The 11,968-nt window shown below is 42.8% G+C and overlaps 2 protein-coding genes across 3 annotated transcripts; both read right to left on the bottom strand.

Moving 5' to 3' along the window:
- Positions 1-331: 331 nt before the first annotated feature.
- Positions 332-5,384, bottom strand: LOC137893847 (arpin-like). 2 transcript variants are annotated; one of them, XM_068739287.1, is made up of 6 exons: positions 5,267-5,384; positions 3,645-3,720; positions 3,189-3,321; positions 2,055-2,261; positions 1,531-1,688; positions 332-874 (listed from the first exon to the last, which is right to left on the bottom strand). In XM_068739287.1, the coding sequence occupies exons 1-6, from the start codon at positions 5,356-5,358 to the stop codon at positions 866-868; spliced, it is 675 nt and encodes a 224-aa protein (XP_068595388.1). In that variant the 5' UTR covers positions 5,359-5,384; the 3' UTR covers positions 332-865. The 2 variants fall into 2 exon arrangements, with proteins under 2 accessions (XP_068595388.1, XP_068595387.1); XM_068739286.1 differs by lacking the exon at positions 332-874 and having other exon boundaries at positions 1,179-1,688.
- Positions 5,385-5,585: 201 nt separating this feature from the next.
- Positions 5,586-11,433, bottom strand: LOC137893550 (protein FAM169B-like). Its single transcript, XM_068738959.1, has 9 exons — positions 11,385-11,433; positions 10,924-11,072; positions 10,070-10,169; positions 9,905-9,990; positions 8,925-9,087; positions 8,198-8,375; positions 7,883-8,025; positions 7,715-7,782; positions 5,586-6,908 (listed from the first exon to the last, which is right to left on the bottom strand). The coding sequence occupies exons 1-9, from the start codon at positions 11,431-11,433 to the stop codon at positions 6,585-6,587; spliced, it is 1,260 nt and encodes a 419-aa protein (XP_068595060.1). The 3' UTR covers positions 5,586-6,584.
- Between the last annotated feature and the right edge of the window lie 535 nt (positions 11,434-11,968).

Raw genomic sequence — 11,968 nt, 5'->3', positions numbered from 1 at the left:
CAGCATGTAGCCACTATATACACGGCATATTCCCGGTGAAAGGGGGCGGAGTGTATACGATGCTGAGACGGCGTTGGACAAACTTTAATTGTTTTAAAATTGAATTTGAACGGAACTACTCATGATTGTTTTCTTGTTGCTGTTGCCCATAAGTGTTTCATCCTGAAACATTTTTATAGTTTACATTGGTTTTATTAATCTACATGTATGTTTGTCTTTAAAGGAGAGACGGTGATTGACAAGTTAAATGCTGCTAATTCAGACCGGCCTCTCTGCATAAATATATGTTGTAATAAGGCAAACATTTTCATTGATAAAATTGTTCTGTACATACATTCATACACCTTTCTTTAATTAAAGACATTTTGATCATATTTTGATGTGACATTACCAAAAAGCTTACAGATTTCTCACAAGTTATGTCTGACAGCCAACTAAAGCATCACTTCCCCAAATGTTTTACGTTTACAAAATCCTGGGGCACACCAACCAAAATGACACTCTAACACAGTAGATAATACATATCGTTAATAATATAGTTTTTTAATGTATTTATACTTAGTGGGGAAACCTCTGGCTGTTTTGATGAACACAAAATGAACTCTAGAAAGGATACAAATTACAGAAGAATAAATATGTTGAAAAACAAGGACAGTAAGCAACGCCAAAGTCAAAATAAAAACTTGCACTTGGATACAAAAACCAACAGTTGAAGAATCAAAGGCAGAGCGACAGTTCTGTAAACATTAGAACCTGATCCAAAGACACTCTGTGATGCGAGAAGAGTCTCTCCCATCCTGGAGAAGCGACGGGCGTTTTCCAGGCGTGGAGGATGGAACCAAACGGAATGCGAGAGACGCTTTCCTCAGTCCTCCTGAGAGAGAAACAGATGTGAGCCTTCCCCGCTTGGATGCATTTCTAGCCTGAGCGACTGAGCTGCACACTTCCTGTTAAGTGTCACACCCACCGAGAGACTGTACTTCCTTTCAACTTTTGATGACTAAATGTGAAGAGATGAGGAAACCGTGATGCATAGCATGAACGGCTCTAGCGCGATTTGAGAGATGCGAGTGGCTTCCTGTTACCAGACAGGTGCAGGAAGTAATCAAGTCTCAGTGGTCATAATGTGGGAAATCACTCATGCCCCCCCCCCCACCCTCAAAAAAAAAAAAACCCCAAACATGTGCATCTTATCTGACCTCAAACAACACATTTCCTTTAATGTCGCAGTTTCGTCCCTGTGATGAGCTGGCATCTCATCCGGGGGTACCCGGCCCCTCCCCAACAACAAGCGGGGAGAGGCTCCGGCACCACCCAAGACCTGCGAGGCAGATAAAGCGGCAGGAAAACGGATTTCTTTCAGGATTTTATAGTCAAACTAGAGTTTGTCTGAAATTGAGACTGAGAAAAAAGATCATAGAACGATGCCAACAGTATGGCGAAGATGCCTTTTAGATACCGGTACATGGCATTTGATAGAGGCACAGGCAAGACGGTGTATAACAGGCCTAAATGTCTCCATGTCTTCACCCATTCCTCCTCCTCTGCTCCCTCCCCCTCTCCTCCAGGAGCGTCGACCGCGCCCGCTTTGTTGGCCATAATCTTGTCCGTCCACGATGCTCCGGCTTGTTCATCTCCAGCAAAGTTACACTTTGTCACCGTGCCACCATCCACTTTGGCCAAGGAGACTGCAAGCACAGAAAAAAATTAAATAAAAGAACCGCTAATTTATGCAGCATCTTCCAAAACAGTAGCAAAAACTTCAAACCACGAAACATAGACAAAACGACAGAGATCCGTATGATTCCATCCAATCCCCCAGTGCCATAGAGCTCGGCTCTCGGACGAACTTCATCAAGAAGGTCAAGACAAACCAAAGGGATCGTCTGTCTTGGGAAAACATCTCATGAGGAGCAAAGCCTGTGCTGCATTTACAGCCACTAACAAAGAGCTCCGGTAAAATAGCTTGAAGCGGAAGAGTTGGGACAATGGCGTGACTTTTCTCTTTATTATTATTTTTATTTTTCCAAGGTTAAGCTGCTATGAAGTCTCACAAATGAAAGGACTGTCTCCTCTCGTCTTCAGTCGGACATCCTGTCCTGTTTCCAGCTCGGTTTTATCCATCTCTGACTCTGGGTACCAGAAAGCCCAGGTCCCGGCAGGCCGGTGCTGATCGGTTATCTTCACCAGCGCTGCTTTATTCACCGCTGCTGATAGCTGCATCTCTGAAAGTCGGTCTGACTTCCCTTTAGCTTCCACCGCTGCAAGGACAAACAAATACACAAAGTGAGTTAACTAACGGAGTGCTGGAAAGTGAGCAAGTGACATATTTTCTTAGAATTAGAGCCACTAATTGGCTGAATTACCTGCATCAGATCGGAAATTCTTCACTCCCTGGGATTTCAACAATATCACTCATTCGTTGTCATAGAGACGCCGTGGAAGTAATTCCAAACTACTGATCTCGCATGTCAACTTAATATTTTACAACCCTTATGTGCGTATAAAGAAAAGACGTTGCTGAAAGCTCCATAAAAGGTTCAGGAGTGGGCCCTCATGGAGAGTTTGGGCTTCTCACACATTCAGTAGATTCGAACCTGGTACCGTCTTGCTCTGAGGTGACAGCGCTACCCACTACGCCACCATGCCGCCTAATGTCAAATACATAAAACCATATTTGGCCGATGCCAAAGAAAACAGGTCGCAAAATTAATAAACATTGACGAATGAAATGATTTAAGATGCCTTTTTGTGTCTATAAATCGACATTCTTAATTTTTAAGTGAACAATCAAAGAAAGCTTTATGTGCTCCCATGTCTAGTTGTGCTTCTTGCCCCCCCCCCCCCCCTTCCCTTTATTGTATTTTTTTTTATTATGACCACACTTTGGCATCTGCAAACCATTAACTGTAACGTCCTCATCCTTCAGAAATGTCACAAATTTGACTTGGTGCTTCGGAGTTCCTTTGGGTATATGATTTAATGGTTAGAAAATTCCATCCATCTGAAATACGACTCAAACACAGCTGGCTAAGACGGAGTGACCAGACCTCAAGTCTTGGGAGAACTCTCTGGGCTGTTCTGACAGCAGACAGATTCAAAACGAATGCTGAACTGCATGGAACTCAAAGTACTCCAAACATCAAGGAGTCCGGTGTGGGAACATAAACGTGTTTTTCTATACTCACTGTAGGAAGACATCAGGTAACCAGTGTTGACCTTCTGCGTGTCAGTAAAGTTTGGCTCAATCTCCCTCTCACTGGCGTCGAACTTCCTCTGATGGATTCTGCGAGGTTTTAGGTACAGCACGTAAAAACGAGCCTGCCAGTGACAGCAAGGAAAAAACATTAAGTTTATGGTATTTATTTAAATTGTTCATCCTGATAAGGATCTTATCAGTAATATTTTCAGGTTTGTTTGAATTTCTGTCACTAGCAGATGGTGACAAAACAAGGCCTGAAGAACTTCCTTATTGCCTCGCCAAAAGAGCTTGTTTGTTTTTAGCAGGATTACGGGAACGCCGCTTCCAGATTGGGAAATAACAGAATCCACGCAGACTGATTTTGCGGCAGATAAATGTTTTTTTCTGTGCAGGCGAGTGCGTGTCTGACTCACGCCAGCCTCTTTAAATAAAGAAACGGTACCTTTTGATTCTTGCTGTCAATGATTACATGTCTGGAGACATCCAGCAGCTTTCCTTCAACAAGCAAGCCCTGGCCACTGTGCGCAAGAAAGAGATCAAGTACTTCACATATTTCAGTTCTACAGCAGTGTGTTGCTGCCACACCAGAAGAACTATCCACATCATAGCATAAAGATTATTTTCTGAATGTGATATTTCGGAAAGGGCTTCTACGGGAGTACAGGCGGTCCTCACTTAACGAAGACACCGTCATTGACCCAACCCCCAACAACTTGGCCGACATTTTGTGTGGTCAAAATGTTTTCATAGTTGCATACGGATAAGCCATTTATGCTGTACGTGAAACATATTGATCCTGGTATATATATATATATATATATATATATATACATACACACAGTCTGCTTACGAGATGTTTTTACTACATACCTGAGTTGGACGGTAACGGAGACACTTTATGCAGTAATTATTGTACCTTACATGTACACTTGCATAAACTTAGATCTAATAGCTCTGCCTTTGGAAGGCTTTGTGTTCTCTTGATAGCATCCTTCTGTTTGAGGATTGTACATATCGATGTACTCCGCTCGTACTGGCGTGCCAAATCCCTTACACGGACGCCGCGGTCACGTTGGCCGATAAACGGCGTGCCTCATCTCCATCTTCATCATGCGTCTTGTCTTCTCCTCTCACCACTCGCTTTCTTTGATGTCGAGGTTTTACTGCACGTTAAGCGAGGACCACCTGTACTCGATTATGTCTTTCTTTCAGAGCAATATGCTGCATTTGTCAACCTCCGATCGTTTCTGCTTAACTATTGAATCCACTTGTTACGGCTTTGAAAACCACAAAGGGTATTAAATTGCAAACTCTAATGTTGAAGATTGTTTTAATTGAATCTTTGTGATCCTAAAGGTTCTCCACCGTGGACGTACTCGCCACATCCAGGGGAGGCACCAGAGTTTCTTTCCTTCAGAGAAGGTGCTCTGAATGTTTTTCCTATTTCATCATTGTGTTGGTTGTCCAAGGGGCAGCTACAGGAACCCCCAGAGCCCCTCCCTGGTGCCACAACCGATTCCTTAACTTTAATCCCATTACAAAAATCCATCTTTATATTCTGTTGTTATTTTGTGAGTTTTCTCTAATTTTGACATTTATTTTTTTTGCACTGCATTCACTCTGCATAGAACATTTATTTAAGTTACTGTATCTGACATTAATTGTAGTTGATATTTTGTCATTATTTTATGTTTCATGTTGCGCGATTGATCCGAGAGAAAGTCCGCGTTTGTGAACCCTTTCACTGACGATGGCGAATAAATCGATTCTGCCTGCATATTTTGAAGTGTGATGAGATTTATAGTTGATGTTTTGTATATCGTTTATTTTTTATTGCTTTCCACTAAACCATGTTTATACAGCAGCGCGTAATTAAACGAATGAACGCAAACCATACCAGGCTGAGAGCGCGCAATAATCGATCATTGACAATAACCAATGATTATCGGTAGTGGAGGGGACCCAATCAAATCGTGCCGGTTCTGTTGTTGTTTACTTATGAACGCTGAAGGGAAACAAATGGAGCGCGTTAGCGCGCAAGATAGGTTCGAGTCCAGCCCCTACCTTTCAAACCCAGACGGAGACCACACGCCGTGAAAGTTCTCATTGTGCACTGGTTTGTTCTGGAGCGACGCGTTTGCGTAAATTCGGCTCATCTTCCATAAGCCTCAGTGGAACTTTCCCAGATTTATGCCGCTTCCTGTTTTCCTGAATCTCTCAAGCGCTTGAAGCGAGGCGCGTCGGAGGTGCGCTCGATTTGTTTGACTGCAAGTGCCGGCGGATGACAGCTCTGCAAGATGAAAAAGTTTACAATGCATGGAAATTAAGTGTCGGATAAATAATGCAAAACTAAAGTTTCAGCTGTTTTTTTTTTGTTTGTTTGTTTAATCTTGGCTATTATGTTCAGCACAGAAGATCAAAAAGAAGAACAAAAGGTGGAGCTTCAGTCAGGAGATATTGGCAAAAAGAGACCTTTACAGCGCAAACATGAAGTACTGTTTATATGTATGATACACAATGCATGTGTAATACATATAAACATCAACTTAAAAGCACATATTGCAACAGATGAAAGAAAATTAAATGATAAAACTAATTCAGGCAGCTGTTTGTCTTTAGCATGTTCTGAGTCAGCTCTGAGTCTGTAAATTAAATTTCAATCAATCTGACTTGAGATTTGAATCCAAACCTACCAAGTCCTACAGGATAATTCTGATGCAACTGTTACAAATGCTTAAAAAAGGCCCATCTTGCAACATTAAATCAAGTAGGGGGGTGGGATGTGGATTCATCCCATGATTTGAATGTTTTTCCTGCTGCATCTAACTCTTCCACCAGGTTTAATGAAAATGTAATCCTGTTGACAGTGAGAAAACATCTATCTATCTATCTATCTATCTATCTTCTTTATTGACAGAGGTGTCTCCCAGATAAAAACAAAACAAAAACCTAATCTTTTATTTACATTCATTCATTCATTTTCCGAACCACTTTTTCTGTTACAAGTGGCATGCCCATAATAATTCATACCCTTCTCATAATAATAATAAATAGAAAAGCCTTTGATTATTGACACTTCCTTTTTGCATGTCTCCATTGGTATTTCTGTCCATTCGTCTTTAGCAACGAGCTCCACCTCTGTCAGCTCAGAGCGTCTCCTTGCCATCACTCTGAACTTTAGCTCCATCCACAGATTCTCAATTGGATTCAAGTCAGGATTCTGGATGGGCCACAGCAAAATGTTAATGTTTTTGTGCACTAACCATTTAATCTGCGTGTTCGTACACACATTCCGTTATTTCCTTTTTACAAGTGTATGAACAGTTCCTGCTGAAGGTCGTGTTTTAGCTCAGCGCCCCCCTGTGTGTGTCTGTGATTTCTCTCAGAACCGTCTGATTCGTTTAACACTTTTTACTATTGTCCCGCCCTCTGATTTCTCTGTGCCAGACTCTGCAGATTGTGAGGACTTGGACGTTTGACTTTGTATTGTGTTTAGGGGCTTTGTCGGTCTGGTGGGAGGTTCAGAGTTCAAATTGTCAGTGTGGGCTGGAAGGTTGCATCCTGTCTCAGAGATTTTGCTGCTTGGGGACCTTCCTTCCTGGCTCGAATCACAAGGTTTGATTTGTTCCATAGAGGAGCCTACAGGTGGTGGAATGTCCTCACTGCCGGTGCAGAAAGAAGTCGAGTCCAGTTTACTGTTGACAGCCTGCATCAAAAATAGCAAGGACAGACTTAGAGGGAATACAACTGGTTTGAGGTTAAACAGGAAGAAGTTGCTTGAAGAAAATCAAATAGGCTATGCATGACTCAGATAATTGATTTCCTGAGTCTGAGTTTGCCTCCGACAACTTCCATACCTTTAATCCCACATTATGTACACCGCTTAATTCTGCTCCGTTGGGGTTTGGGGGGGGGGAGATTTGTTTATATTATACATCATCATCATCAATCCCAGATCTTTGTGAAAAATATGAATGCAATACTGAATGGAAAAAACATATTTTGGGATTGCAGAAGTTTATCGAAATGATGCGCCAGCAAACGAGTGCCATAATTAAATCTCAAGGTGGTCCAATGGCATATTAGCGTGTGTGACCTTTTGTTTTGGTGGCAACTTTTTTGTTCCCATCCAGGTAGTGTAGTTCTCACTGAAAACATCCTGATGCCAAGAGGATGCTTCCCATCCATTTCCCTCATGCTATCGTGCGAGGTCGACCAGACTTTCCTTCTCGTTCATACTGTAGAGCTTTCGGACATAAACTCATGCACTGATGGCGACTTGCTCCGCTTGTACAGACCTTGATTGGCCCAATGGTACAACTGCTGCTGCCTCTGCAATGAAACAACAATGGCCCCATTAAGCCTCTGTCAACAAAGGCACAACGCCTTGCACACAAAGGCTTCAGAGAACAGCTGTCTTTCCTTGTGATATTTGTGACGATGTAAATGTTGGACGTGTGTGAGGAAAGTGTAACGCCAGCCGTTGCTTTATACATAAACTTTAAATGAGACGCTCGCCTTCTGAGATGAGTCGTCTTCGTTCCTCGATGCTGACGCTGAACTGCTCTCCCTGCTGACACCTACAGAGACAACGTACGACACAGGAGTATATTTAAAGGTGGATTAAAAACACTTTAATCTTGAGGGACACTATTTTTTTTAGATATTTAAAATTCTTGCAGAGGGAACATCGGCCCAGCTGGATTTTGAGCCAGATGTTTCTTCGCTGAGTCCAGCACCCTGGTGCTTCCACCTCATACAGACGCTCCCGTTGCTCCTTGTGCTGCTGCAGGAACCTCCGGCACACTGAACACACAGGGGACGTAAACAGCCGGATTGTATGTTTGCTATAGAGGGAGCTCATTTAAAAAAAGAAAAAAGAGGAAGAAGAGTTTGTAAAATCCCCTGCACTGCACAGTGGGTTGGGATTTAAACTGAAAATGAAGCAGCAGGAAAAACAACCTTGCTTTTCAGTTGTTTTGGTTTATTTGATATGCCAACACTGTGTGAGTGCATGTGGGTGTTTCTAAGTTGTCTGCTGCACATACATCACAAATGTGCAGTGCTGACAACCGATGACCGAAGCCTCTCCTCCTCCAGCGCTTCCTCACCAGCACTGTGTCCAGAACAGGCAGCAGGTAGCCTTGGCCGTTCCAGCTGTCACACAGGCTGCCTTAAAAGGGAGGGGGGCGGGGGCAACAGAAACATTTTAAAGACGGCAACCACCATATCTCAATCAAGTGTAAACTGCATTTTTGTTTGCTGGCCACAAATGTAAGAAAATAAAGTTTCAACATGGCAGGAACACAGGAAATGAGCACAATCTAAAGATGTAAGGGGGTGCATCTTGTGTTTGATTTAAGCTGCGTCCACATTGACCTCCGCGTCACAAGGAACGCATGTGATGCATTGTGGGTTTTTAGCCGTCTCAGTGTCCACTGTTCAGCGTGTTTCCCCGTCTCATCGCTGTCTAAAGTCACTGCTATTGAATGCCCCACACCCCTCTGCCAGCTACTACACAATAAAAGCACCGATAAACTGGTCAAATATGAGGTTTGACAAAGAGACATTTGACTTACTTGATAAGCAGATCATTTTAAATCAACGTGGCCCCCCCAGGGAGTTCAAACTGCAGCAGGCAATAGTTACATGTAAACACGAGTGTGTTGTGGAGCAACGGGCACGCGTGCAACCCATCTCTCACTCTCGTTTCCCATCACACCTTTATGTTTGATGGTGTAAAAGCCGACCGCCTCGCCCCCTCTCCACAGCAGCTTGCAGCTCTCTGTGCGGGGGTGCGGGGAGAACAATGCCTCCTCCTCTGAGGACCTCTCCAGTACTTGACTAAGCAGGAACACGATCACCCTCTCCATAAGCGACCGCACCTGGAGAAAAGACGCCGACGTAAGACGCTAGTCAGCGCTGGGAGGAAAGCAAATGAGACAAACAAATCGTAAGCAGGCTGCAGTGGAAACAAACTGCGCAGGTTTTCCTTTCACACCGACCGATGATGAGGGATCTTTCAGTTCCGCAGCCTGATTAATGGAAGCAGGGGCGTTGCCGTGGTAGCTGAAGGATTCAATGTCTGACACGGCAAAATGAAGCTGAAAATGACGTGATATTCTCTCAAATCTCCGAGTTTATTTTGGCTTTCCAAAAGCTTGTTATCGACCAAAATGCATTTTGACACAAGCAGCTGTTGGAGCCGCTGCCCAGTAGATTTGCCTCAGATCGAAGCTGTGAAAGAAAGGCTGCAACTAAATCCTTTGGGACAACCCCCCCCCAAGTGCATCCAATAAACATACTTGTTGTTGTTTATCGTTGAGACTTTAAGCATCTGAAACCATAACGGATACGATCCTGACACACAATGAGCGTTCTGTTTGTTGAAACAGAGGAAGTTTTCTCGCTTGTTTCTCATTGGAACAAAAAACATATAGAAAAATAAATTAAAAAACATTTTACCTGTAAAACACAAATCATTCCAACTAGAAAGACATCAAACCAAACTCCCCTACGTAAGACCTTTAACTGGACGGAGACTGGAGTGGCTGCTTCAGTGTCAGGAATGGAAGCATTTCATTGCCTAAAAAAAAACGATGGTTCTATTTTCCCATGCTAGTCAGGCCCATCTAGGGATCCTGGCCCGTTTCTTACTGTGGCGTTGTGACTGACAAACAGATAAACCAAAGCACAAGATACCGTCAACAATCCACTTCTGGATTCGCTGCTTGTCCTCAGGACGTCGTCCACGCACCACCAGTCCTCATGCAGGTATAAAGCCACCACTGAAACGTAAAGCAGCACAGCGCCGGTCTTGGCCTTTCCCCGTGTGTCTGATGAGAGTCGATGTGTTGCGTTCCGAACCTTGCGTTGGATCATCGGGCCGGTGGAGCGCCAGCAGTGTACAGTCGGGCCCGTCTTCAAAGAGCTGCACCCGCCTCACGTTGCTCGCTGTTATCGCCACCTGAGCAGAAGGGAAGATGTTCTTCACTCGCGTTGTCTTTGGAAACAATCAACTGCGATCTTTGTCTTTTCAAAACGGACTTCATTTTCTAAACTAAATGTCGAGTAAATAGGAAGCATGTCTGAGGAGTGAGTCCTGCCATGACAAAGGTTTGTTGAGCCAAACTGATGAATTGGTCCCTGTTTTAGAAAGCAGGGGCCAGAAACTAAACATGCTAAAAGTGAAAGAGCGCTTGATCAATCGCTCCATAAACCTTCTCAATGACTAGAGAAGCACTCTGAGAGCGCAGACCTCCACCAAGCAGCTCATTCCCCTCCTAACTGGATCTGCACCGTCCACATGGTGATCTGGATCAGCACTAAAAGGTTCTACATTGTTCTTGGTATCTTTTTACACCAACCATGAAAAGAAAAAGTGAATCAGAGTTGCTGCATATTTGTAACTGATTTTTTGAATCCGTAAATGGAGTTTTCAAAATTAAATACTTTTTCCTGCCTCCATTCTGGATTCGATCCGGATGAAATAAGGTGGTGAGGTAGACATTTTTAAGATACATATACTGTAATGCTAACATAAGTGATCCAGAATCCACGATCTCTTCTGGATCAACAAAATGTAATCTTCTGTTCCTGGAATCATTCCCAACATTAAATTATTAGATAATTAAAAAGTGAATATTGTTAATACTATAATTACAGTAAAAAAAAATGCATTCACCATCAATCATTATTAGAGATTACAACGACTGAAATACCTTTGAAGTCTGCAAGGCTTGAAATACGTCACTATTATTATAATGAGCTGTCGATTCCAAAGACGAGAGATACTGTTCAGACGCGGACGTCACGCCAGCCTCATCCAAAGCCGGAAGGTCGACAGGGTACCTCCTCCTCTCAGGTGCGGCTGTTTACGGGGTAATAACACATTAACAACGGTGGAAAAAAACTCAGACAAAGGAGCACACATGTAGAAGAAATGGAATAAATGACATCGGTCACGACCAGGATTCAAACAGAACGAATATCCTGTCAATGAGAACATCAGGCGGAAGTTAAACATTAACTTTAAAGGCAACTCTGTAAATGACTCCGCGTTTACGGCAGCGTCCACCTGCTGGTGTTTGTGACTCAGCCACTAATGGATAGACCTGAGATCAAAGGGTTGCAAAAAACATGTATCCCCAAAACAACAGAGCAGAGGTCCTCGCTGCTTCACCTGAGACTTCCGTAAACTCTCCTTGTTTTTCTCTGGATTGCAGCGCCATCGTCCGACACGGGCGCCGCACTGACGTCATTTCAAAAGCCGCCCAAATACACGAGCGGAAATAAATTAACACTGACTTCAAAATCAAAGTCTAAGATTTGCCCGAAAAAGTAAGATAAAGTAAAATCAGGGAAAAGTTTATTCGTGGTATTTTACTGCGTAAATCAGATTCTGTTTTCTATTTTTGAAAGTGTATCTCATAATTTGCCAAATAAAATTAAAACAAATTAAAAATGCCTCAAAACATTTACTTTACATCATAAAACTTGAATATGAATATACAGTTTTGCTTTGCTGACAAATTAACTTTGCCATGATGATCTGATATTCTATCTATCTATATGTATCTATGGATGTATGTATGTATGTATCTATCTATCTATCTGATTTTTTTTTACTAATAAACATAAAAAAGTAGGATGGCCAATGCATAAGAAGTTATATTAAACGCGTAAAATATAAAAGGGGCTTCATATAAATACTGTTTAATTTTGAAAGGAGTCAACGGACGTCCTGTTTGTAGATCGTTCCGTTTA

This window comes from Brachionichthys hirsutus, chromosome 5 (assembly GCF_040956055.1).
Source record: "Brachionichthys hirsutus isolate HB-005 chromosome 5, CSIRO-AGI_Bhir_v1, whole genome shotgun sequence".
NCBI classification, from domain to species: Eukaryota; Metazoa; Chordata; class Actinopteri; order Lophiiformes; family Brachionichthyidae; genus Brachionichthys; species Brachionichthys hirsutus.
The sequence above is the reverse complement of the archived record's forward strand: the minus strand, read 5'-3'. Positions and strand labels throughout refer to the sequence as shown.

Coding starts and splice junctions, on each gene's coding strand:
- LOC137893847 (XM_068739286.1), bottom strand. CDS start 5,358: ATGAGCCGAATTTACGCAAACGCGTCGCTCCAGAACAAACCAGTGCAC. Junction 3,322..3,644: donor TTGACAGCAAGAATCAAAAG/GTACCGTTTCTT, acceptor TGTCACTGGCAG/GCTCGTTTTTACGTGCTGTA. Junction 1,689..2,054: donor AGGAGACAGTCCTTTCATTT/GTGAGACTTCAT, acceptor CTGTGCTTGCAG/TCTCCTTGGCCAAAGTGGAT.
- LOC137893550 (XM_068738959.1), bottom strand. CDS start 11,433: ATGGCGCTGCAATCCAGAGAAAAACAAGGAGAGTTTACGGAAGTCTCA. Junction 9,991..10,069: donor GCCCGATGATCCAACGCAAG/GTTCGGAACGCA, acceptor TTTACGTTTCAG/TGGTGGCTTTATACCTGCAT. Junction 9,088..9,904: donor CCAGAAGTGGATTGTTGACG/GTATCTTGTGCT, acceptor TCTTTTCTCCAG/GTGCGGTCGCTTATGGAGAG.